The sequence below is a fragment of the Aethalodelphis obliquidens genome, unplaced genomic scaffold (assembly GCF_003676395.1).
Source record: "Aethalodelphis obliquidens isolate GAN/ISIS:26980383/991018 unplaced genomic scaffold, ASM367639v1 scaffold30, whole genome shotgun sequence".
NCBI classification, from domain to species: Eukaryota; Metazoa; Chordata; class Mammalia; order Artiodactyla; family Delphinidae; genus Aethalodelphis; species Aethalodelphis obliquidens.
In genome coordinates this window covers 17335387-17362350 of record NW_020837974.1, presented here as the reverse complement: position 1 = coordinate 17362350, position 26964 = coordinate 17335387, and the positions used below count along the sequence as shown (strand labels likewise).

The window sequence follows — 26964 nt, the reverse complement described above, 5'->3', positions numbered from 1 at the left end:
CTGAACCACTAAGATGGAATGCAAAATTGAACGTGTGCACTTTTCTGGAAACAGAGCTTGGAGTTTGCATCAGAGGTTCAATTGGGTCAGGGACCTCCAAAACATTGAGAACTCTGGGGTCTAAACACAGATAGTGGTTAAGAGCCAAGGCTCTGGAGCCCGACTGCCCCCCAGGACTATCACCTCTCTGTAACCTCAGACAGGTCACTTAACTTTCCTGAGCCTTGATTTCCTCCTCTAAAAATGGGAAAAAATACTAGTAGTTACTGAAGAGGGCTGTTTTAAATATTGAATTATTGTATGTAAAATGTTTAGAAAGAAACTTGACATGTTTAAATATTTTGGTAAATATTGTATGTTTGTTGAGTGCATGATGAGATTGCAGGAAATAGGAGAGCAGAGCCGTTTAGGGAGAGGCCTTCTAGCCCCTCTGGGATTTTCAGGCCCTCTCTGTATTAGTTGTCATCCCCTTGACAAGCTTGAAATCAGCAAGATTTCTTCCAAACGGATGCACAGTTACAATTGCGTACTATCACCTCCCTGGTCTTGGCTCTCATATCTGTTAATATAGCTTTAGCTAGAAGAGCTGGCTGTTAATATAGCTTTAGCTAGAAGAGCTGGCTGGGGTTTTTTTTGTTTTTGTTTTTGAGGTACGTGGGCCTCTCACTGTTGTGGCCTCTCCCGTTGCGGAGCACAGGCTCCAGATGCGCAGACTCAGTGGCCATGGCTCACGGGCCCAGCCGCTCCGCGGCATGTGGGATCTTCCCGGACCGGGGCACGAACCCGTATCCCCTGCACTGGCAGGCGGACTCTCAACCACTGCGCCACCAGGGAAGCCCTAGAAGAGCTGTTTTGATTATTGAATTAATCGATGTAAAATGTTTAGAAGGAAGCAGGTTGACCAACTCTTCCTGGCCCATTTCATTCCATCTTGTTGGGTTCAGTCTGTGGTTCTAGGAGAAACTGAAGTTGGTATATTGAAAGGTACCTTGGTCTCAGAAGCCAGCAGACCTGGATTCTGACTCTGGCCCTGCCCTCTCGCCAGCTGTGGGACCCGATGGGCAAGTTATTTGATCTCTCTGGCCTCGGTTCCCTTAGGAAGAAAGTGGAAATAACAACCCATCTTGCAGGGTTCTTGGGCAGAGTCAATAAGGTAATAACTCTAGTGCACATGGCAAAAGGTCAAGCACATGTGAGTACTTAATACGCAGGACTTTGTCTACACAAATGCTTGGGAGCTGTTTCCAATAGTCAGGCTCTGCTCAAAAATGACCTAGGGGTGACCACCCCATCCATGGAAAGAGTACAAGCAGAAACTGGATGGCAACATGTCAGAGATGGGATCTCGGCAGGCACCCCTGTTCAGGTTGCCACTTGGGCTGGGCAGGTGACCCCAAGACTCCCCCCAACCCCTACATGTCAGGGTGTGGACTTGAAATTATTTCCTTTTGCCATGTGTCTTACACCCTGATCATTTGGTAATTATTCTTTTTAATTCCTCTGCTTCTCTGCACCTTCGTCCTTCGTTCCCTGTGATGTTCAGAGAGGCCTTGTCACCACCACATCTGTGCCGCGGTTTCTCCTGAGATGCAGCACCTGCCATCCCTGTGAAACCAGTCAGTGTGCGTGCGTGGGTGTGTGTGTGTGCACATGCATATGTCTGGATGTGCCTTCCAAAACAGATCAAAGATAACACCCTGACCGCTGTAGATGTCATGATTTAATCTACCCTGGGGGGGTTGCTTCACTCCCCCACACCTTTTTAAAGCACTTTACCACGGTAGCCTTTCTGCTGTGTGACCTTGGACACGCGTCTTGACCTCTCTGTTTCTCTTTCTTCAAAATTGGGGCTAGAGTGACCCCTTTGACATCTCTGCCACAGGATGCTGTGGATGTCTGTGAACTCACAAGAAGGAAGGTTGCTGGGACTTGGCAGAGGAAACCAGCATCACTGTTTTCCAAACACCACCCCCACCCCTCCTTCCTTGGTCTTCACTGTGGCTCTGCCAGGAAGGCCAGTTGAGACTTTGAGTGGATACCAAGTCTCCCCCTAGGGAGAGCTTTCCAGCCCCGTGCTGAGCCCATCAGCGGCCCCACATCATGTCCAAAGTGAATTTATTCGACAGACTTGCCTGAGCACGTGCTGCGTGCCAGGCGTTGCCGTAGGCACTAGGAGGTTGGCCGTGCACAAGACAAGCACAGCTCTCGGGATGACAGACACACAGTTGAAAGGAGAACATCTCCCATTCTCCTTGCCTTTTGCCCCCAGGGCACTTTTTGAAGAGTCTAGGCCGCTTCCTGCATAGACTGCCCCTCAGTGTAGGCTTGTCTGATGTTTCCATGTGATTTGTGCACTGGGGGCAGGGACCCCAGGGAAGTGATACTGTGTTCTTCCAAGGGCATTGTTTTCAGAAAGCTCATGACCTTGGTTTGTCCCATTCCTGGCCATGTCGACACTGACCATTTGGTTAAGGTGGTATCTGCCAGGTTTCTGTATATAAGGTTCTATACAATTACATATATCAAGTATTGTATGTGAATTATGTAAAGTTAATTAATGTGAGTTTGTGGGGAGATACTTGGAGCCTGCTGTGGTGAAATAGAGCTGTCCCTTCCCCCCACTTACTCATCTTTATCGCCATAGACTCCTGCACTCCTATTTTAACTCTAAGGGTTACGGTTGGTTACTATAATATTCATTGTGAAGCTCTAATTGTGCCCGTTTTGGCCAGTGGGCATCCATCCTAGCTGGCTCCTATGTCTTTTCAAGCGGTCCCCATCATTCGTGGAGTACTTCCTTACTTTCTGGCACAAGAAGAATTCCAGGCTTTTCTTGTACTTTCCCTGCTCCTGGAGTCAGCTGTTTCTCCGAGGAGCCCTGGTTCCTGTCAGTCGAGAATAGTGTTTAGAAGCCAAGACCTGGGCACTGGGATGGCATGATCATCAGATGCAACGCATGATTCTGGACCAGATCCTGGACTTATAAAGAGCATTGCTGTGGCAATTAGCAAAAGGGAAACAGGGTCTGTGCATTAGCTGGCAGTAATGCATCCGTGTTAATTTCCTGGTTTGGATGGTTGTGTTGTAGCTATGTCGGCGGCTGTCCTTGTTTTTCTTAATAAACACTGGAGTATTAAGGGGCCATTTATTCATTATGAATAGATGGATGAATAAGATGAACAAATGAGAGAGAAGACAGAGACAGAGACTGAGAGAGTATCAGTGAGGACAGGGAGAGGAGAGGCATGGGGGTGAGAGTGAATCCGTGGTATGTTTGAAGAGCAGCAGGAAGTAAAGGTGTGCAGGGGGGCAGGTGCAGGCCTGGCGGAGAGGGAGGCGGGGCCGGGTGGAGGGGGCATGCGGCGTAGGGGGAGGGCTGTATCTGGAGGTGAGCTCTGAAAGCTGGGCTCGGCATGATGGGGGCCGTGGGAATCATGAATCAGCGCTAACGGGCTCACTTGCTCCCAGCAGGCGCTGTAGGATCTCCCAATGGGGTGGCTTCACTCTGGGCTCACGTTTTCGGTGGGCTGTCTGATCCTGGTGTGGGCGGCAGGCTGTGGTAAGTCACGATCTCTCATTCATTCATTCCTTCCTTCATTCAGCAAACCTTTACAGTATTGATTGTTTATGCACCAGGCTCACGCCGTGGGATAGATGCCTGTGATGGCGGGATAGTTACCCTTAGACTGACATATTTTTCCTTTAATTCGGCCAAAGGCAGGTAGTTGCATTTGCATACTATAAAGGTGCATTTGGTCTGTCTCCGCTGATGGACCCTGTACCCAAGGGTATTTCTTCAGCTGCAGGCATCACCCCAGTGCCAGCTGGGAAGCTCACAGAGCCCCATTCCTGGCCCCTGCATTGTGAGGACCGTGCCTCGGACAGTGGTTTTGTTGTTTTGTGATGGGCCCCTTTGTCTGTTTGGGCTGGTTTCCAACTCATCCCTCTTGGTCGTCAGGCTCCTGCTGCTCAGAGGTCTCCTGTGTCTCCCCAGGGAGCGTGAGGGTCCTGCAGGGGCCCACCTGCTTCTCCGACTATGTCAACATCTCCACCTGTGAGTGGGAGATGGCCCGGCCCACCAACTGCAGAGCTGAGCTCCGCCTCTTCTACCAGCTGAAATTCTTCTACTTTGAGTAAGCCTGGGCTGGAACTGGGAGTCGGGGAAGGTTTGCCTCGGAATTCGCCTGGCCCACGTGGTACCCTGGAGCGCGTGTGCTAAATGCGGTTCACGGGGGCTTACTGGGCATGGTAGAGGGGAGGTGCCCTGGGGTGCAGCGTGTGTAAGACACAGCGAGTGCGTCACGGTGCTCCAAGCTCAGTGTCACCGAGGCACGTGGCATGTGGATGTGGTGGAATCCTGGACTAGACCAGCAGTTCTCAAGTTTTTTCATCTCAGGACTCTCTTGTGTGCTTAAGGATTAAGGGACTTTCTAGGTGGTCCAGTGGCTAAGAGTCCATACTCCCAGTGCAGGGGGCCCAGGTTCTATCCCTGGTCAGGGAACCAGATCCCACATGCCGCAACTAAGAGTTCGCATGGTGCAACTAAAGATCCTGCATGCTGCAACTAAGACCCGGTGCAACCAAAGAAAGAAAGGGAGAAAGAAAAGAATTAGTGAGGACCCCCAGAGCTTTAGTCTGGGTAGCTCACATCTACCAATATTTCCCCTATTGGAAATTAAAACAGAAATTTTAAATCACAACAGCCCACAAGTTCACATTCAACAGGCTGTTGGAGCAACGGCCCATCATCACACATCATGTACCCTCTGGAAAAGTCCACTGTACACTTGTGAGAGAAGGAGAGTGGAAATGGCAACTAATGTCAGAGTATTACTATGAAACCAGTTTGACCCAGTGGAATCTCAGACCACACTTTGAGAACCTCTGGGCTAGGCCATTGTTTGGGGGTACAGTGTTAGCAGTGGAGTTCACAGCCATGGTTGGTGGACCATGGAACTTGGGATATGTTTTTCCAGGTGGTTCACTGGGATAATCCATGGTACACAGGGGTGACCACTGGTATAGGTGGTGCTCCAGGACATGATCCAGTACACAAGGCACACAGTTGTGGAGCACATTGGGATATGCAGCACACCTGATGTGGGCCACACTGACAGAGCTGTTATGCCACGATATACTAAGGTGGACCAGCTGTGCTTCTGTATGGGATACATTGGCCTAGACCAGGGATCTGCAAACTATGGCCCATGGGCCACATCTGGCCTACCACCTGTTTCTGTAAATAAAGTTTTATTGACACACAGCCATGCCCATTTGTTTACGTATTGTCTATGGCTGGGGCTTTTTTGTGCTGTATCAGCAGAGTTGTGTAGTTGGAACAGCAAGAGTATGGCCCTCAAAGCCCCAAATATTTACCATCTGGCCCATTACAGAAGACGTTTGCTGACCCCTGGCCTAGTCCATGAGACACGGGGTTGGCTGTTTTGGGTGACACATTAGGATTAGGCTGTGGGGCACAGGGTATGTGCCTGCCAAGCCACAGCCCGCTGTACTGGGCTAAACTGTGCTACCAGAGGGGTGCTGGAACAGACACATATGTTGTTACAAATTCTTTCATGCTGTGGGTTCTTCCCTTTTGCTGGCTTTCAGGGTCCAAGGCTGGGGTCAGGGGCGGATAAGAGTCCATGGTGGGTGTGGTGAGGGGCTGTGGCCAGCAGGGAGGCGGTCCCAGGCCCCTGTCCCCATTGCATCCTGGCCACTCTGCTCCCAAGTTCCCAGATCTGGTCCTTGAGGCAGGGTGACCAGGAAGCTGGAAGGGCCTGTGGTTCCTTGAGGTGTATCCTGGGATGCCCGTGGGTCACATGACCAGCCTAATGCAACATCTGTGTCTGCAGAAACCACACGTGTGTCCCCGAGAACAGAGCTGGCGCGGTGTGCGTGTGCCATATGCATATGGATAACGTGGTCAGTGTGGACACCTACCAGCTGGACCTGTGGGCTGGGGAGCAGCTGCTGTGGAAGAGCGCCTTCAAGCCCAGTGAGCATGGTGAGCAGGGCGGGGCAGGGCGGGGCTGCAGTTGTTCCCACATCGCCAGGGCAGGGAAGGCAGGCTCCACTTGGGGGAGGGGGCCATTCAAGCAGCCTCCAACCCCTGATGGGGTTGTTGCCCCTTTCTGGGCCTCAGTCCTCCCATCTTTGAAATGGGGCTGGGCTCAGCAGTACGTCAGGACCCCTTCGGTTCAGATATTTCAACCCCCTGTGTTTAAGTGCCCAGATCGGGGTGCTGAATGAGGCGTATTTGGTGGAAGGCATGCTTGCTGCAGATCAGAAACTGAACCGGGAACCGTCCTTCTGCCCTCTGTCAACTGTTCAGCTGCTGCTTCTTCAGACAGCCTAGACCATGGGAGGCTGACCTCATCCTGGTACCCAGAGTTCCCGCAGGAATTCCCCAAGAGCTTGCTGGGGTGTAGTGACAGGAGTTTAAAACACTACTTATTGCTGTATGATCTTGGGCAAGTCATGTTACCTCTCTGAGCCTCAGTTTCCAAAAGACAGTTATTATCCCTATTTTGCAATTGAAAAAAACCGTACCTAGTTCAGAGAAGGCAAGTAACCTGCCCTCAGGTCACACAGCTCCTCAGCAGCAGAGGCAGTATTCTCACAGAGCTCACAGTAGTCACCGCTCCATCAGCAATTCCGGAAGGGCTTACTCATACCCGGAGTTGGAGGGTGTGTGGGGGGGTGATTTAAATTGACCCAGGAACGAATCCATGAATTGAAAGAATTTTTATGTGTGTGTTGATTTTAATGCTCATAATATACCTGTGATCTTGTGGATATGATTGCTTTAAAAGAGACTAAGTTTTAAAACACATGAATCAAAATAAAGAAAAATACTTGGTAGATAATAATACAGAGCACGGAGATGGCCAATAGAGTGAAGGATAAAGGTAGAAAGGCCAAAGTTTGGGTTACTTTGCTTATGCATTTCGCACTCACTGTGGAAATGTAGTTAACAACCACTAAAGTGGATACATGAGAATCGGTATCAAGGTTTTAATTCTCCACTACGACGAAATCTGTGTGGTATCCCATCAACGTATTGCGGAGGTGGTGTTGACTGAAAATCTAAATGGTCTGCAGGCCGGGCCGGGCCTCCTCCTGACGCCCAGCCCAGCCCCTCACCAGGCACCACTTCTCCACAGTGAAACCCCTGGCGCCCAGAAACCTCACTGTTCACGCCAACATCTCCCGCACGTGGCTGCTGACGTGGAACAACCCGTACCCTCCTGAGAATCACCTTTACTCCGAGCTCACCTACCTGATCAACATCTCAAATGAGAACGACCCCACGGATGTGAGTGGGCGCCCTGTGGGGTCTCTGTGACCTCTTGAGACTCAGACGGGTCGAGACTCAGGCTCTGGGGTGGGAGATGGGGAAAGTGACCCGCGATTGGACAGCAAACCCTGGGGATCTGGATGCCCAGCTTCTCCTCTGGCTCTATGCCAGGACCAGGCCCTCCACCGCTCCAGGCCCCTGATTCCCAGCGTGCAGACAGGGGAGTTTATTTCCGGGCACTGTTCCTCATCTATAGAGAAGGACTCTGGACCACATTTGTTTCCCAGGGGGCGGGACACTTGCGATTTTAGGTGATACCTCCAAACACACTTAAATGAGCGAATCCCAGGGTGAGACGGTCACTCCACGCCCGCGCTCCTGCCCGACCCTGTCAAGGGAGGCATCTCAGCTGAGCTGATCGGTTTACTAATCCTTCTCTTTAACAGAGAGAAGAGGCTGCAGGCTCAGAGCCTTCCCCCAGAAAACAAGTTCAGCCGAAATTTCATGCCGTTACGTGGTTTTGATTGCGTTTACTTTATGAGATGCTCACGGCATTTCATACTTGCTTTCTGGTCATAGCAGTGGCAGTGAGGTTCCATTTTATTTTATCTTATTCTATTCTGTTATTTTATTTTATGATGTTCCTTTTTAAAAAAACGAATGTATTGACATTTTTAAAATAGGGAGAGCTGATTTGTAGGAAACGATGAAGTAAAGAATCACAGGGGCTACACAGTGGGTGGCTTGGCCTACCTCTATTTTAGGTGCAACTGGGGGTGGAGGCCATTTGCTACCACCCATGTTTTCCCCTCAAATATTCCCATTGCAGGGATGACATGTGAATACCAGGGGCCTCAGAGTCCTACAGAGCTGGGTTCCAGTACCTGCCCTGCCACTTACTGCATGATCTTGAGTTTTTTGCTGAACCTCCTTGTGCCTCAGTTTCCCCATCTGTAACGTGGCGATAACAAGAGTACTCATCCCATAGGGCTGTGGAGAGCAGGCAATATATGACACAGACAGGCTCCCCTGTCATAAACGTCATCCTCCTTTTCTCCTGAGTGCCACAGGCCTTGGAAATCCCATCTGACTCTCCCTCCCGCGCCCTGGCCTGTAACTGTTGAGGGTCTGCTGGGAGCCATGCCCTCGTGTCCCGGGACCCAGGCTGGCCTGGCTTCGGCTGCCGGGGAGCAGGCCCCTGACATCTTGAGCTGTCACATCAGCTTCCGTCCCTGCTTCTTCTCTTCCTGGCCAAGCCGGGGGCGGGTGGCAGGTATTGATTACATCTCTCAAGTGTGGTTTTCCTCCTTGGCACTGGGCCAGGATGTGGGGTAGAAGCAGGAGTGGGGCAGCCAGGCTCTCAGAGCAGTCGAGAAGAGGTGGTTGGCACAGACGCTGAGGAAAGACACAGGGTCAGTTTTGTCAGTAAATCCCCTTCCCGTTCCTGGGCCTGTGCAGGCTTCGTTCAGGGCATAGGCTGGAGGGGAGAGAAGGGTACAACCTATAGGGCCCAAAGGAATATCAGTTATTTGCTTGTCATGGCTGGATCCAGGTTCCAGGAATCTCCATCCTTTGGTCCTGCTTTATTCTATGTTGGCTTCACTTTTAGGCAGGCTCTTCCCTCATGTAGCTGCCAATACGTCTACTAGCAGCTCCAGGCCTGCATCTTAAAACCGCAGTGGGAAAAGTTCTTCTCTCCAGACAGTCCCAGTGAAAGTCCTGGGGCCAATGATCAGTTATCTGCCTGGGATCACATGCCACTCTCTGAACCTGTCGCAGGCTGTGGGCAGGAGACGGGGTGCTGGTGCAGTGTTCTCACTGGCCAGGGCTGAGTCACATGCCCACCTCTGGAGCAGGTCAGGTCAGCCTCACCCAAACCAGATGGGCTGAAAATGAAGGAGGGGTGGCTCCCCAAAGGAGGTTCTGCGGAAGAGGAAACAGAGACTGGGCTGGCTGAAACACAGCTGGGTTCAGGCCCCAGCACCAGACTCCAGCCAGCGGACAGAATTGTGCCTGGGCTATGTCTTAATGGTCATGTAGGTGCTCGGGGCTGCCTCAGGCCTCAGAATTCCAGGTCCAGCTTCTCTTGCTGGTGGGGCAGAATCTACTGAGACACCCTTCCCCCGTCTCTCCCTTTCCAGGGACAGAACCGGGCCTGAAGAATTCCCCTCATTAGTCATTGGCCAGAGATAGTCACATGCTCCTCTCTAACCAGTCACAGGCTAGGGAATGAAATAGCCGTGATTGGTTTAGACCAATGAGAATTAACCCTGGAACTGGAGACAGAGGCTTACCTGCCCTGAGCTTTCGGTACCTGACCCCAATTGTGTAGATGCTGGGTGGGTGCCCAGCTGTGTTTGCTACAGTATTGCAGACACCACCTGTGGCTCAGACTGGTGGGATCAATTCTAAAAATATTAGAAACTCGCTGTGGAATTTGGGAGATGGAGATGCTCATTGTCCTGGATGATTTCTGGACGAGGTTCTATAATGGAGTTAGAGTTTTGGCTTGGGCAGTGAAGGATGTATAGGAGTTCTCTAGCTAGGGAATGGTAGGCCAGGCAGAGGGAACTACATGAGCCAAGGCTTGGAGGCATGAAAATGCATGGCATCTCTGAGGATTATGGGTCTGTGGGAGTGTGTACAGTGAAAAGGCAGAAAATGAGGCCACAAGCTTACTGAGGGCCATGAATGCCACGTTCATGATAAAGTCGCGGGTGCTTACTATATGCCAGGCTCAATGTGTATTATCACTAATGACTGGGAAAGCCCTGCAGGTGGGAAGGTGTTTGTCTACCCATTTTAGTGACCAGGACACTGAGGTTTGGAGAGGTGGAATGACTCGCCCAGTGTCCCACAGCTGGAAATGGCCAAGCTGGGATTTGAAGCCAGGATTTGGACTGAGGGACCTGTGCTGTTCTCTTCTTCCGGATCTTTCTCTCAGAATGGTCTCCCGAACACCTGGCCTTTTTTGTTAAAAAACACACCAACCACAAGTAGTTCCTCGGAAGCTCAATTTCTTTTTCTGTTTCTTAGTAAACCATTTCCCAATTCCCTACTCCTCTCTAAGGTGTGTGATTCCTTCAGTGAACGAGATCCAGCTGCTGCTTCCTGTTTACTGCGATTTAGAAAGAAAGGAACACCGGCAGTAAGAGTGTCCTTCTGTCCCTGCCCTGGTCTCCTCCTGTCACTTCCACCCTGTCCCCAGCTTCCCTGGAAAGTTCCAGCTGCCCTCCAGTTTCTCCAGCAAGCTGTTAGGACTTTGCTTCCTTGCTGTGCACACCTCCCCTCGGCCCCCTTTACACCAGACCGTTGCCCCCAGGTGCTTCCAACCTGCCAGCAGGAGTAGTGTTGCCAGGAGCTGGGAAGGGGCTGTGGGGGATTGGAGGGGGGGGGGCTGCGAAGGGATGGACCCTCCACTGGGGGAGAAGCCCAGGCAGAGGATTCAGGCCACTGTCGTGCTGTCAGAATCCATCCTGAACCCAAACTTTACTTCATTTTTTATTTTTTTAAAGTCTTAAAAATAAAAGTAATATTCACATGAAATAAAAAATTCAAAGGCTACCAAAGGACTTAGAAAGGAACTATGTTTCTCTCCTAACCCCGATCTCCATTACCTCTCCCAGAGGTTGACCACTGCTCCCCGTCTCTTGCCAGGAGGGGAAGGCCAGGCTAGAGCAGGCAGAGGGTGTGGGGGCATGTGTGTCCTTCCAGAGAGAGTCTATGCCTGTACGAGCAAATGTGTGTGTGTTCCTTCATCACCGTGAAGTTTTTATTATTACAGGATAATATTACTGCAAACAGAACTGCTTGAAACAGCACGTATTTATTGCCCCAGAGTTTCTGGGGGTCTGGAGTCTGGGCACGGCTCAGCTGGGTCCTCTGCTTAGGGTCTCACAAGGCCGCACACGCAGGGGTTGGCCAGGGGCTTGCTTCCAAGCTCCTGTGATGTTGGCAGCATCCAGTTTCTTGTGGGCTTTGAACTGAGAGCGTCGGGTTCTTGCTGACCTTTGTTGGGAGGCCGCCCGCAGTTCCTTCCCTTGTGGCCTTTTCAAAGCCAGCAAGGGGGAGAGAGTCTCCTAGCAAGTTGGAGTTACAGCCTTGCATAATGGAATCACATCCACGTAGTCCCTATGTATCCATCACCTTCACCATATTCTGTTGGTTAGGAACAAGTCTTAGGTCCCCCTGCCCCTTTAGGCAAGGAGAGGGGATTACACAAGGGCGTGATACAAGGTGGGGTCACGGGGCCATATGAGTCTGTCTGCCACCATCACTATGCCTTCTCCCTCTATGTTTTGAACATGAAAGGCAACAGACAACACATACTAATCTTCATGTTACCTTTTTCACTTAACAACAGATCTTGAACCTTCCTTCCCAGTTGGGGCTAGGTCGGGCGGGACTGAGATGATGGGCCATTGTGTTTGGGCTTGACTTTGGAGCCTCTAGGGAGCCCTTGAAGGAGAGAGAGGGACACAGTGACCCTGTCTGTGCTTCAGAAAGATCACTCTCGTGCTCCCCGCATGCCTGGCCCTGTCCGAAGTGCTTACCTGTGTTAACCCCTTTAATCCTCACAGAAACCCTGGGAGGTAGGCACTTTTATTATCGCCATGTTGCAGAAGAAGACATCAAGGTCCAGAGAAGTTATGTTACTTATCTAAGGTCACACAGCCAGAAAGTGGCAGTAGGAACTCTTACCTTCATTGTACAGATGAGGAAACTAAAACTCAGAAAGGTTCATCGACTTGCCCCAGTAACGTCAAAATGGCTGATCAGGGTGGGAGTAGGGGTCAGGATAAGGGCTGGTTCCCTGACCCATCCTGCTCGATTCTGGTCACAGTTGTGGAAGTGACAAACAAGGGCCTGAAATTGGAGGAATAACCAAATACCTAGGCTGGTGTCTCTTACACATTGTGGGGTCAGCTAAGGACAGCAGCCCGGGTGGGAGCTGGTACTCCCCTGCCCCAGACTCGGTGCACTAATGGCTCCCTTTCCTCTACCAGTTCAGAATTTATAACGTGACCTACAAGGGGCCCACCCTCCGCTTTGCAGCCAGCACCCTGAAGTCTGGAGCTTCCTACAGCGCCCAGGTGAAGGCCTGGGCTCAGAGCTACAACAGCACCTGGAGTGAGTGGAGCCCCAGTGCCAAGTGGCTGAACTGTGAGTATCCTGCTGGGAGTCCTGAGCAGTCGGCCGCGCCACGTGGCTTGCAGGATCTCAGTTCCCTGAACACGGAACCAGGGATTGAACCTGGGCCACGGCAATGAAAGCCCGGAATTCTAACCACGAGGCCACCAGGGAATTCCCAGCAGTTAGCGTCTCTGTTCCCCACTTTCATTCTGTGGCCAGAGACTTCCCCAAGCCAAACATCTGGTTTCCATATCACAGGATGCTCTAATTGCAGTGACGGAATTACCAACTGATGTGGTGTACTGGTCAGGGTAGGGTAGGTTACGGTAACAAACACACGAGTTCTGCGGCTTAACACTGTAGAAATATGTTTCTTGCTCACATAACAATTCAATACGAACTTTGCTGATTGGTAGGTGGTTTTCCTCCCTGTGGCTCCGTCATTCTCTAGGACAGAGATTCTCAGCCTTTCTGTATCATGGACCCCTTTGGCAGTCTGGTGAAGCCTGTGGACCTCATCTCAGAATAATATTTTTATTTTTTTTAATTTTTAATTTTATTTTAGAGTATAGTTGATTCACAACGTTGTGTTAGTTTCAGGTGTCCAGCAGAGTGATGTAGTCATACATATTCATATATCTATTCTTTTTCAGATTCTTTTCCCATGTAGGTTATTACAGAGTATTGAGTAGAGTTCCCTGTGCTGTACAGTAGGTCCTTGTTGATTATCTATTTTATATATAGTAGTGTGCATATGCCAGTCCCAACCTCCCAATTCATCCCTCCTCCCCACCTTCCCCCCTTGGCAACCACAGCCAGTATAATATTTTTCAACGTATAAAATAAAGTACATAGGCCTTCAAGGGAAACCTAATTTTATTGAAATGCGATTATAAAACGATTTTAAAATATACTTGTTATCTAGGAATACATGCTTCTTTAATAACACATTAAAAACAGGATCTAGTGGTAGTTGTCATAAATACTGTAATTTCAAAGTAGATGAACATAAATGGTATTTCCTGCTACTGCAGCTGTCAGGTGATTTGAGAATAGCTGTGACTTCTGATGGGGGCTAAGTAACTAACGCTGCTATTACTGTGGTTTGCTCCCTCTATTCCTAATGGGAGGAAATGCCAGGTTTCAGAAGTTAGTGAAAACAAAGATATCATTTCTTTCCCATCCAAGTTCCCAGACCCCTAAATCCTAACGGCAACCATGTTGGAGGTCTGTGGACCCCAAGTTAAGAATCCCTGCTCTGTGGACCTGCCATCATCTGCATCCAGCCAGCAGAAAGGGAATGAGAGCGGGGAGACCACACCTGCTTCTTAAAAGTCTTAGCCCAGAAGTGACACACATCCCTTCCTCTCAAGCTCTATTGGTGGAGCTGGTCACATGGCCACACATAGCTGTAAGGGATTCTGGGAAATGTAGTCCCTCACCTGGTAGCTGCATCCTCCAAACAACTCTTTGCGACTTTATCACACTTTTGCAAAAGAGTATTGACTTATCTTACATAAAACGAAGTCTTTATTTTATTTTTTTTTGGCCGCGCAGCATGTGGGATCTTAATTCCCCCACCAGGGATCGAACCCATGCCCCCTGCAGTGGAAGTGCAGAGTCCTAATCACTGGACTGCCGCCAGGGAATTCCCCTAAAATGAAGTCTTGCCAGTGGACCTTCCTGGTTCATACAGCCGCTCAGTTACATCACCCCAGAGTCTTTTCTTTCCCTCTGCCATCCCTAGCATGGTAGCATTTTATCCTTACCCTTGTCACCTCATGGCCCCAAGTTGTCTGCTGCACACACCCTCATGCCCAAGACCCAAAGGAAATGGAAGGCTGCCACAAGGAGTGCATCCCATGCATCTTTTATCATGAAACAAAAACATTTCCAGTCCTGGTGGCCTTTCCCTTGCCTTTCATTGTTCAGGACTGTCACGTGGCCTCTCCCAACTGCAAGGGAGGCTGGGAACTGAAATGTCTGAAAAGGGGACTAGTTTTGGCCCATGATTGGCCCAAACCTCAGGGTGGGCACATTGCAGCCCAGCAAAGAAGAAGGGGAGATAGCTGTTGCGTGGTGGAGGCTGCCTCGGGCATCATCCGTACAATGGGGAGAAGGAAGGGCTGTTGTGAACATTCAATGAAGGAAGGATTCTTCAAAGTGCTGGCCACAGTGGTGATTGGCAGGTACCTCAACCCAACCCACCACACGCCCCTCTCAGCATCGCCTATCCTGTTCCATGGATACCTCTTGACCACCTGTCTCCCACTCCGGGCTGTGAGCTCTATGGGTACTATCTGCTCTGTGTCTATATCTCCATTGCCCAGCATGGTGCCAAGCACACAGTAAGTGCTTAGGAAAGTTTTGTCAAATTGATTTGATTCTTCCTTTAACCTGGAGAAGGGAAGGGAAATAACTTGTATGGGACAGATACCATGTGCTGGACACTCATTATTTCCACAGATATTTCTTGAGCTCCTACTACGTGCTGGCCTAGTGGTGAACAAAATAGGCAAAAATCCCTGTTCTTGTGGAACTGACATTCTAGAGGGGGAGACAGAAAATAAACAAGTAAACAAAAATATAAATGAGATCTAGATCCCGAGGACAATAATTCTGGGAAGGAAATAAAGCAGGGGAAAGGGATGGGAGGAGGCAACAGTAGAGAAGGTGTGAGGGAGAACTTTTAGGACCTGACAGTGAGCAAGGAGAGGGGGCCAGCTGTGTGAATGGACGTGCGGGCACGGCGTCAAGTGTATATTAAATCGTACAATCCTCAGAACAGCCCTATGAGTTAAGTAGTTATTAACCCCGTTGCACAGAGAGGAAACCAAGGTACAGAGTGAGTGAGGGGCTTGTTCTGGGTCGCCAGCTAGTATATGACAGAGTCAGGCTTCGAACTGGGGCCGTCCAGCTCCAGAGTCTCTGCCCTTGACCTCACTTATTTCAAAAAAGAGAAAGCAGCACGTTCAAGATCCTGAGGTGGCCCCGAGATTTGGAGGAACAGGGGACAGCAAGGAGGCCGATGTGGCGAGGGCCCAACATGCAGGAGAGGGGAGCAGGAGGGGACGCAGCGGCCAGCTCACGCAGAGCCGTGGAGGATGCTTTCACGAGGCCTCGGTCTCCTGCTCTGGGAAATGGAGACCAGGCTGGACGCAGCGCGATGCAAGCTCATGGCTTCCCTCCACTTCCAGACTACGAGGCGACCTTGGAGCAGCGCCTCCCGCTGGGCGTCAGCATCTCCTGCGTCGTCATCCTGGCTGTCTGCCTGTCCTGCTATGTCAGCATCATCAAGTGAGTCCTGAGCTGTGCAGGAGGCTGCCAAGCCAGCCCCCTGTGGTGTGGAGTGGGTGGGAATTTCCCCTCCGATCTGTCAGCTTGCAGCCCTTTCATTCAACGATAGATGTTTATTGAGCAGCTACTATGTGCGAGGCACTGAGACCGACAGGGACCCTGTGTCCTTGGGGAGGCACAAGATGCCAGGCCACCAAGTAACCATGGCTGTTTTCCATAGTGATCCTTGCGCTGAAGGAGATATGCCAGGGCGAGGGGGTGAAATGCTCCAGGGCCTGTTTTGGATGGGGAGGCCAGTGCGGGCCCCTCTGACGAGGTGTTTGAGCTGAGACCTGACTAGGGGAAAGGAGCTGGCCAGGGCGGGAGCTGGGGGCAGGGCCTTCCTTTGGCAGAAGTGAGATGCATCATGCCCAGGGTATGGCCCAGACCCTTGAAGGCACGTGGCAATAGACAGAGGAATTCTAGATGATTGTCCTGCAGAGTCAGACCTGGGTTCAGATCCTAGCCTTGCTGCTTCGTAGCTGTGTGACCAAGTTTCTGAACCTCTGTTCAGCCTTGGGTCCCTATTTCATCAGTCCCGAGAGTCCTAAGGGACTCCCCGATCACTCGGTGTAGGGGGACAGAAGGAGCCTTGTTTCCAGTGAGCTTGAGCCCTTGGAATCATGGAGTCTCAGAGCCTCGGTCCTCCCACCTCTGGAATGGGACGAGCGGGCCCCAGTTGACCACTTAAGGATGGCGATGGTTGAGGATTGATGTGAGCAAGGGTCTGTACTCTGCCGGGCACACAGTAGGTGTGCAGGGAATGCAAGGTCCCCTCTCCACGTCTGTTGCTGATGCCTCTGAGCCCCCCTGGGCTGGTCTTTCTCCTTCTCTGAGCCTCAGTTTCCCCATCGTCTGTCTTCCCTACCCCTACTCACTGTGTTCCCATGCTCCAACCTTGCTGTTCTTTGAACGCCCCAAGCAAGATCTTCCCTTGGAGCCTTTGCACTCACTGTGCTCTCTGCCTGGAAAGCCCTTTTTCCAGGCCTCACCGAGACCAACTCCTCCTCCACCTACAGTTGCCTCTCAGAAGTCACCTCCTCAGGGAGGCCTTCCTGGATCACACTATTCCTCTCTAGTCCCTATCTTCTTTATTTTTATTCCTGGCACTTATCGCCAGGAATGAATGATGTCACATAATCATTTCTGCAGGGTTTTTGCCTGTCTTGTTCACTGTGTGTCCCCGAGGCCTGGCACAGTGAGTGGTACATAGTAGGTACTCAATAAATGTGTGTTAACTGACTGAGTGGAGTGGGTGGAGGCTAATCCAGGGGGTGTCTGAGGACCTTCCCTCCCAGCACTGACGCTCCGTGGCTCCAGGCTGACCCAGGAAGGGAGAAGGAATACCTCAGCCTCTCAGGCCATCCCAGGCCTCTCCCCAGCACCTTATCCTCGGCTGCTCCAGAGTAAAGGTTGTTGAAGCGGAAACCCAGAATTCTCTCTCTGCAGCTTGAGTGTCTCCTGATTCCCTGGAACTTGTTCCCTCTGGAGCAGAGGCGGCCACATTAGGAACTCCACTCTGGGTAGCAGGATGCTGGAGCCCAAACCCGGCTCTTCTGCCCACCAGCTGTCACTTCACCTCCCTGGGCCTCAGTCTTCTCATCGGTAGAGTGGGGTTAGCAGTAGAACCTGTTTCACGGAGTGAGGGTGAGACAGCCAAAAAACCTGTCGACATGATCTCTGACCCCTGATAAGTCTTGGTGACTATGATAATTTTTATGGGAGGAACGTCAACCTGTTAGTGATACAGGGACCAACATCTTGTCCTTTTCTTTTTCAGGATTAAGAAAGAATGGTGGGACCAAATTCCCAACCCAGCCCACAGCCCCCTCGTGGCTGTTGTCATCCAGGATTCTCAGGTAGGAGAGGGGGTTGGTAAGGATGCTGTGCACTACGTGTACAGGGAAATACGACTCAAGATGTCTGGGATGTTCAGGATATTTCTTGGCTTTTGGGGTTGTACATGGGAAGTCAGGAAGGTTTCAGGGTAGGTTGAGTCAGCAGCTAGAGGCTTTCACTCCCTTCCCTTTGGCTTCCATGACTGTTCTTTCAGCCTGGGTGGGAGACGGGGGTTCCTCTGGGGTTGGTTTTTTCCCTCCCTTGGGAGGAGATGATCCCTGAGGTCATCGGCATGTCATCTCTTGGCAAGGTACCTGTACCAGAGCAGGAGGCCAAAAGGAGAGGGAGAAGGGGACAGGCTTTCTGTATATTCCTCTTAGGAGCAGGAAACTGCCCCCCCAAAACACTAGCAAATCTCTCCATTCTCATTGGCTTGAATTACATCACAGTCTCTTTCCTAAACCACTCAGTTGTAAGGAGTGGAAATACTTGAGACCAACCAGGTGGCCACCCCTGAGCTACGGGTGGGGTCAGCTTCCCCAATGCGATGGCCAGGTGGGGTTTGCCTTAGTGCCATCAGGGTTCTCTAGGACAGGGGGAGGCGGGGATACAGGTCCCGTCTAGAACAGAAGGTCTGAATGTCCTCAATTCTCCAGGGACCCTGTAGCAGGCTCTGGAGTCCAGTGGTACTGGCTTTGAACCCTGGCTCTGCCACTTACCTGCAGGTTAGACTTAACAAGTTGCTTAACTTCTCTGAGCCTCAGTTTTCTTGTGTGGGTTATAGCAGTGGTTATAACAGGGCTGGTGTTGGAATTCACCAAGACAATCCACATGAAGTGTATATTACAGCGTCCTGCACATAGTGTCGTTTATGTATCAGTTAGATTTTGCTGTGTAACAAATCATCCCAAAATTTAGAAAGTTAAAACAGTAGCCACTTATGTAGCTCTTGCTTCTGCAAGTCTGTAGTTGGGCTCTGCTCAGCAGTGGGGGTGGAAGGATCCTGGGTTTGGCTGGGCCTGTACCAGTGGCCTCACTCACAGGTCTGGCAGGTGGCTGACACATCTGGGGCCATGGAGGTTACTAAGCCATGGATGTGTCTGTCATCCTTCAGCAGGCTGACCCAGTCAGCACAGTATCACTTCCACCACATGCTATTGGTCAAAGCAAGTCACACAGCCATGCCAGGTTCAGGGATAGGAGGAGCTTCAGAGACTGTGGCCATTTTTGCCATCAGCCACAGCAACTTAATAGTGCAGCCTCCTTAATTCTCAGAAAACTGAGGCTCAGAGAGGGGGAGTGACCTGATCAGACCTCAGACCTGTGTGATGTCAAGACTCAAAGTCTTCTCACGGCAAGCACGTGCTGAGCCTTGCTGGACGATAGGCTGGGCCGGCAGGCCTCTCGGCTCTGTGTCACTGGCTGTCTCTGTGTTTTAGGTGTCACTGTGGGGGAAGCGGTCCCAAGGCCAGGAACCAGCCAAGTGCCCGTATGTATATGAACTTGGGTCATCGCCTATGTGGATTTGGAAGGGGATGGGATTGGGGTGGTGGGCCCCATCTTGAGAGTCTGCCTTGTTGTTCAGCACTTGTCCTGTGACACTAGACTTCAAGGGATAGCAGGGGGAGGGGGTGGTCTGGGTAGGTCAGCTGCCGGCTGAGTCCCCTGAGTTTCACTGGGGGTCAGGTACGTACTGAACCCCCTTGGGATGCCCAGTCTGTCCTGAGCAAGCCTGATGGGGGTAACAAGCAGGGCAGCTGTACCACTTGTTAAACTGTTGACATAGTGGCACACTGGTGGGCAGATGCCACCATCCTGGACCCTCGAATATGCCACCTGGCCTCCTTAGCCCCCCTCTCAGGGCCCCTTGAACCTACCCACAATCCAATAACTGATGGGTTTATACCTAGCACAGCAGGGGACTCCAGGATGCTGCCCCAGCCCTAGGACTCCCCAGCCATTCTAATTGGCCCTTACTTATGCTATGGTGTTGATAGGTATTTTATTTTTATTTATTTATTTATTTTTTAACGTCTTTATTGGAATATAATTGCTTTACAATGTTGTATCAGTTTCTGCTGTATAACAAAGTGAATCAGCTATATGTATACATATATCCCCATATCCGCTCCCTCTTGCGTCTCCCTCCCACCCTCCCTATCCTACCCCTGATAGGTATTTTAAACACCATCATCCCTGACAAAGACTTCTCCTTATTCAATAGATTGAGTTTGTATTATATGCCAGGCTCCAGAAGTCCCAAAGTAAGACACAGGCCCTGCCTTCAAGGAGTTCCCAATCTAGTAGTGAGGGTGGACTGATAGATTATTGATTATAAAGTCTGGAAGTGTGTTTGCAACAGGTAGACATTGATACCCACCAGGGTTCTCGGCCTTCCCTAGTCAAGAGATATTGACTAGATGCCAGACAAGAAATTCAGGCAAGGCTTTACTGGGGCCCCTGCTGCAATGGGGCGGGGCGGGGTGGGTGAGGGGCTGGGGGGTGTTGGAGAACAAGTAGCAGGTTCTCTTGCCCACTCCCCGAGGGGGGCAGGCGAGCTGGTTCCTGATATGGGGTGAGGGTAGGGGTGTGTCCAGGGATTGGGCCGGAGGGGTGGCTTAGGTGTTCTGCCCACCCCTCTGGTGGTGTGAAGTGCAGGCGGCATGCGCAGTACCCTGGTGTTGCTCCTGGCTCTTCAGAAGTGGCAGTTGCGTTTTTTGGCCTTTCTGTATCTTTTGTACAAGCCCCAACTGCGCTTGCAGCCAGTTTTTTTTAGTCCCATATAGTTTCTTTGTATTTTGTTGCTGGAGGTGAGGTTTGTCCACTTGCAAGCATTGTAGCACTACAGCAAAGGGTCCTGAGTCCCAGCCTGTCTCAACATCAGTCCAGGGTGATTTTGAGCTGGGCTTTGAAGGATGAATAGGAGATTTTTCAAGTGGAGAAACTGAACCCTGATCGAACTTTGCTCTTGTAGACACTGGAAGACTTGTCTTGCCAAGCTTCTGCCCTGTTTACTGGAGCATGGCATGGAAAGGGATGAAGATTCCTCCAAGGCTGCTAGAAATGAGCCTTTCCAGTGTCCTGGAAAAGTAGCATGGCACCCCATGGAGGTCAACAAGACAATCCTCTGGCCAGAGAGCATCAGCTTGGTTCGGTGCGTGGAACTGTTTGAGGCCCAAGTGGAGAATGAAGAAGAGGAAGTGGAGGAAGATAAAGGGAGCTTCTGCCCATCACCTGACAGCAGCGGGGGCAGCTTCCAGGAGGGCAGGGAGGGCATCGCAGCCCGGCTGACAGAGAGCCTGTTCCTGGACCTTCTCGGGGGCGAGGTTGGGGGCTTTAGCCCACAGGGCTTGGAGGAGTCCTGCCTTCTTCCACCTTTAGAAAATCCAAGTGTTCAGAGGCCCTGGGCCACGTCCCCAAGTGTGGGGCCCCAGGAGGCATCGTCTGAGGACAAGGAGCCTTTGAACCCAGAGTCAAGTCCTCCAACCCAGAGCCCAGCCAGGCTGGCTTTCCCAGAGATGCCCGGCATCATCACAGACAACCCCACTTACCGCAACTTCAGCACCTTCCTGAGCCAGTCCTCAGGCCCTGGAGAGCTTGACTCAGACCCACAGCTGGCCGAACACCTGGGGGAAGTGGACCCCAGCATCCCCGCCGCCCCTCAGCCTGAGCCAGAAACATGGGAGCAGATCCTGCGCCAGAGCGTCCTCCAGTGCAGGGCAGCCCCGGGCCCCGCCTCGGCCCCCAGCAGTGGCTACCGGGAGTTTGTGCAGGCGGTGAAGCAGGGCGGCGCCCGGGACAGCGGGCTGGAGGGCTTTGGCCCTTGCGGAGAGGCTGGCTACAAGGCCTTCTCCAGCGTGCTCACTGGCACCGCTAGCTGCCCGGGGACATCTGGGCTTGAGCCCAGCAGTGGGGAGGGGGGCTACAAGCCCTTCCAGAGCCTCACTGCTGGCTGCCCCAGAGCCCCTGCCCCAGTCCCTGTCCCCCTGTTCACCTTTGGACTGGACGTGGAACCCCCTCACAGCCCTCAGGACTCACTCCTCCCAGGCAGCACCCCAGAGTGCCCTGGTTTGGAGCCAGTGGTCAAGGAACAAGACAGCCAGAAGGCCCTGCTATCCCCGGAGCCAACCACAGACCCCCCCGGGGATGACCTGGGCAATGGCATTGTCTACTCAGCCCTCACCTGCCACCTGTGTGGCCACCTGAAGCAATGCCACAGCCAGGAGGAACGTGGCAAGGCCCACATCGAGGCCAGCCCCTGCTGTGGCTGCTGCCGTGGGGACGGGTCCTCACCCCCGGTGAGCCCCCTGAGGGCCCTGGACACCCAGCTCGGTGGGGCTCCATTGGAGGCCAGCCTCTCTCCGGCCTCCCTAGCACCCTTGGGTGTCTCAGAGGAGGGTAAGTCCCCCCTGTTCTTCCAAACTGCCCCCAACAATGCTCAGAGCTCAAGCCAGACCTCCACGGTGGTGGCCATGCTCTCCCCAGGGCCCACGTGCACGGACGCTTCCTAGGTGCGTGCCCACTTCTTGCTGGAGTCTACAAGCGAGGACTGGGCCTTACCCATGACTGCGAAATGCCTCCCTCCAGAAGGCAGCCCGGCTGGCAGGGTTCCGAAAGACTCAGGGAACCCTGCTATGAAGTGGTGAAGTTGTCCAACACTGGGGCTACGGAGACCGGCCGTCCCCGGCTCCCAACGTTGGCCCGGGCTCGCCACGTCCCATGGGAGTGGAGGCACCTGCAGAGACCAGGAGGTTCCCGGGCGCCTTGGCTTGTGAATGAGCTGTTGGTCATTTCACGGGTCCACAGCTGCCCCAGTGGACTATCGCTGTCACGCTCAAGGTGTGTTTTGTCCACCGAGTTGCTCTGTTACTCGTGTCTTGCCCAGGCCTGGGGTTAGCTGCCACCATCTCACTGGATCGGATGCTGAGCCTAGAAGCTAACCAAGCCAATGGGAGAATGACTTGGGAGGCCTTGGGAAACTGAGGTCCAGAAAGGGTGGTCATTTGCCCAGAGACGCCTGTTCATTTAAGAGGTTGACACTGGCAGCAGAGCCTGAGCTGCGGAGGGGCGCTTAGTCAAGTGGAGTTAACGAGGACATGAAAAATTGTGATTACCGAGCAGTGACGGCGTGCTGCCAGTTTCCCACACAGCTGTAAGGTTGGGGGTTCCTGTTAATCACTGGATCCCCAGAACAAGCATGCCTGGTGACCTTGGGGCCGGTGTGTGCCCCCATGCGTGCCGTTGCTGGCATCGGTGGTTCAGAGGGAGTGGCTCAGCTCTCCTGATCCAGCGAGCTGGGCGTCCAAGATGCCGACACCAGGCACGTCACCTGCACCTCGGCCCCGACCTCAGGTTGAGTAATGTGCATTGTTCGTGTGCATCTCAAAAATTGTTTCATCACCTGGTGTTTGTGTTTGCTGAGGAGGGTAGAATGGGAGGGGATGGAGTTTTGTATAAATAAAGGTTCTTTACCTCCTTCCCCACCCTCCCCACCCCATTTATTAAACAAACATACTGCCAGGCACTGTTGCGAGTGCTTTATCTCTATTAACTCATAGAATCCTCCCATCCAGAGGTACTGAGACCAACCCAAGAGGTTAAGTAACTTCCGGTCTTCTTGGGTTTCCCTGAGACCAGGATTCAACTGCAGTTTGTTGAAATAGGTGGCGATCCCAGGAAGCCCTGCTTGGAGAGCGGGGAAAGGAGGCAGGGAAGGGCAGGAGGCAATAAAAGGTGTTATCGCACAGAGTGCCAGCGCGGGCAACAGGTGCTTCACGCCGCGGGGGAGCTCGGGCAAGCCAGGCACAGCGCATGCCTAGAGGTGGGGAGCTAGCTGTTTGTCCACCAACTCCCATCTGTCATTGGTGGAGGGCTGCTGCCAGGGGCAACTCCCCAGCACTTCCAGCTGCTCCAGGAAAAATTCCTCCAATTGAGAGCTGGGGGGGTGGGGGAGGAGCGGTGTTGGAGCAGCTTTGGGCACGTGGAGATGTGGACAGGGCTGTGATTGGCAGCTGCCCCTTTGCCAAGGTCACACAGCTAGTGGCAGACCCATAGCTGAGCCGTTGCTCAGCCTCTTTGTAGATGATCCGTGCTTAACATCTGGGCGGTCGGTGTATGGAGTGGGCCTCAGACAGGCAGGCAGGGGATCTTAAGCTCCTTTGTCTGCGATCACTCTGACTCACCCTGACCGCCACGCTTGCAAAATGAAGGGCTCGGCTGTTCGAGGTTCCTTCCTGCTCTGGCATTCTACGTAATACATTACAGAGGTGATGGGGACCTCACTACCTCACATGCAGCCTAATGTTTGTGAGAACTGCCTCCTTTGTGCTGAGCCCAAATCTATCCCTTTAGCTGCCTGAGTCACCACCCCACACCCACGGTTTGCAGATGAGGGAAACTGCTCTAGAGAGGAAAAGGGACTTGCCAACGTCACACAGTGAGTGGCAGAACCTGAACTAGCCCTCTGGGCCTTTTGTCTTCAAGAGTTCTTTGTAATAAAATATAATAATTTAAAATAAAAATAACTAGTTAGGACCAAGCAATTTGCTTGGTGTCGTACGCTGACTGTGTCACAGCTCTAGCGAGCAGGTTATTATCCCAACTTTACAGATAAGGGAGCAGGCCCAGAGAGGTTGAGGTTTAGCTTAGGGCCACACAGCTGGGAAGTCCGGGAGCCAGGATTTGAATCCAGGTCTGATTGCAGAGCTCCCAGCCACCATGGTGTGCCACCTCATGTACAGCGTGGCACTGACTCGATTGTCAGCTCTGATTAACCCGCGGGTCATCTCAGAAAATCAAATTTTAAAACTAAGCAGCCAGTGGATAGGACTCGGTGCTTTCACTGCCGTGGCCCAGGTTCGATACCTGGTCGGGGAACTAAGATCCCGCAAGCCTCGCGGGGTGACCAAAAATAAAATAAAAACTAAAAAAACCAAGCAGCCAACCGAGAAAATATATTTGGGTGAGTGCTGGAGAGCTGGTTGGATTGCAAGTCCAACAGAATTGAGACTGACTTATTCTATCCCCAGGACCTTAGGAGGAAGACACCCAACTTGTCAGCTGAGGCTCATATTACAGACTCCGCGGGGCTTTGGGAAACTAGAATGGAGAACTAGGCAGAGACACCTCCCATCTCTTATCCGGATTTCAACCCACCCTCCCAGGTTCAGGGAAGCTGGAGAGAGGTCACCGTTCTGGCTTCCCCAACCCCCTTCTCCATCTTAACACAGGGAAGGAGGAAGCGGAGAGAGCGGGAAACACATCCCACTGATGTTTACTGAGAACTTACTATGGGCCAGCCACTGTGCTGGATGTGAGGAGACTGAGTGACACAAAGTCCCTTCCCTCTTGGATCCTACAGTTCAGTGGGGTAGACAGAAATGTAAAAGACAAAAGGAAAAAATAGGAGTCTGAGATGGGGGGGTTAGTGGAGAGGTCTTTAAGGAGGTGACATGTGAGCTGAGCCTTCAGTGACTAGAAGAACCAGGATGGACTGGAGGAAGAGCATTCCAGGCAGAGGATAGAGCAAGTGCAAAGGCCCTGAGGCACAAGGAGTTTGGCGTGTTCCCAGTAAGAAAGATCAGCTACAGCGCAGTGAGCCAGGGACAGTGGTGAGAGATAAGGTCAGGCAGGATGGGGGACTGGAGTGAGGAATTTATATTTTGGCTTAAATGCACATTAGCCCCACCCACTGAGAAACATGGTCCAATAGACACCCATCTCTCTTCAATCTCTCCAGTCCCAAACGTAATCCATCTATAAGCAGGAGCCCAGGAGAGGAAGTGGAGGCACTGGAGATGTTCCTCCAATAGGACTCCCTCTCACCTCGCAGAAGTGGAGAACTAAGGTTCCTTCTGACAACAGTGACGGGGGTGGTTAAAATCCTCCTTGCTGCTCTTCTCACTCAGGAGTGAAGTGAATCCCACCAGAAATGTGTTGATTAGCACAGGGGAGTGGCTGGCCGCCAGGGTCTTCCTTGGGAATTTCTTTGATAAAAGACTTTTAAAAATCCCCTTAAAATCTGATCTTGACCTCCCAGGCATGTCTCCAAGTTAGGCAGGGAACCCAAGGGTCTTCGGGGTGTGAATTCCCAGCCCCCATCTCTGCTCTCTCTGTCTCCTTTGTCCTGCCTGTGTCTTCATTTTTTTCATTTGTAAAATAAGAAGGATAATAAAATCTGCATTGGAGCGTTGTCCTGAAGATAGTCTACATTATCATCATCTTCATCATCTCCTGGGTTTACTCCAACCTGGCGGGGGCACAGGTAACAAGAGTGAAAAGGTACAACCAGCTTAGAAATCTAGAATTCTCAGCCTCAGCGACTGCTCTGGGCTTCCTCCCGTGGACCAAAACCAACCAAACAAACAAAATGTTGCCTGCCGTTTCAGTCAACAAAGAATGGTGTCTGCATTCTGGTAAACAAACATAGTGCCCGCCATCAAGCCTTCAGCCACTGCAGCTGCCCCAGGACAGTGAGCCCCGAAGGGAATTCGGGAGAAAAACAGGATACGCGCCCTAGACAGTTAAGATGCCCAGACTCTCGCATCTTCCCAAACACAGAAAAGCACTAAGATCATTAACTTGAGATGTCTGCTTTTTCTTGTGATTAGCAATAATCTTTCGACGTTCTACTACATGTTTTGTTTTGTTTCAGCAAAAACTCCTATGGATCCAGGCTGCTCTCTTACCTCTTCGGAACAGTTCCTCAGAGCGCTGAGAGGCTGTATCCCAGGCTATATAGTTCTCAGTAACGTCCCTGAATAAAACATAATTCTCAGCTTTTACGGTGTGCTTTTTATTTTGTTTTGTTTTGTTTCAGTAGACACTCCAAATCTCCCTGGTAAGCCCCTGATGACTCCCACTGCCATTAGTTGATCCTGACATGGGAGATCCCCAGCTCATGCCCGCCCGCCTCAGTCCCCCATGCTCTCTGGTTTCTGCCTACTCCTTCAAGGTCAGGGCTTCCCCAGACTAAGCCTGGCGAGTCACTCCTTCATTCAAATATAATTACTCCCTGACAGCAATTGTTAAAACAAAAATAAATTTCTCAAATTATGAAAGTGGATCAAAGTTTTATTTTAGATTTTTAGGGAGGGAATCAGAAAAAAAGAGAGAGAACATTGGTTCAAGGAATAATCTTAGTGTTGCCAAATGCAAGTTCATGTGCCGGACACACAGTGAGACCAACAAACCAAAATGTCGGAGTTTGGAGCAGAGAAAGGTTTATTGCAGGGCCGTGCAAGGGGAGTGGATGGCTTGTACTCAACCCCGAACTCCCCAAAGGGCTTCAGCAAAGCATTTTTAAAGGCCAGGTGAGCCGGGGGGGGGGGGGGGGGGGGGGGGGGGGGGGGGGGGGG

The 26964-nt window shown here is 51.7% G+C and overlaps 1 protein-coding gene across 14 annotated transcripts in view; it reads left to right on the top strand.

Annotated features, from left to right (window-relative positions):
• Window positions 1-26391, top strand: part of IL4R (interleukin 4 receptor) — a 41521-nt gene extending 15130 nt beyond the window's left edge. For 4 of the 14 annotated variants that reach the window (XM_027126573.1, XM_027126574.1, XM_027126572.1 and 1 more), the window contains exons 2-10: window positions 3472-3559; window positions 3995-4133; window positions 5856-6007; window positions 7167-7318; window positions 12307-12463; window positions 15631-15730; window positions 17550-17628; window positions 19048-19097; window positions 20583-22119. In XM_027126573.1, the coding sequence (XP_026982374.1) occupies window positions 3490-3559; window positions 3995-4133; window positions 5856-6007; window positions 7167-7318; window positions 12307-12463; window positions 15631-15730; window positions 17550-17628; window positions 19048-19097; window positions 20583-22119 (2436 nt within the window). In that variant the 5' untranslated portion in view covers window positions 3472-3489. Of the gene's footprint in view, window positions 1-797; window positions 1623-3468; window positions 3560-3958; window positions 4134-5855; window positions 6008-7166; window positions 7319-12306; window positions 12464-15630; window positions 15731-17549; window positions 17629-19047; window positions 19098-20582 lie in introns of those variants that run through there. The other 10 variants (XM_027126566.1, XM_027126568.1, XM_027126567.1 and 7 more) reach the window with 7 other exon arrangements.
• Window positions 26392-26964: the final 573 nt, after the last annotated feature.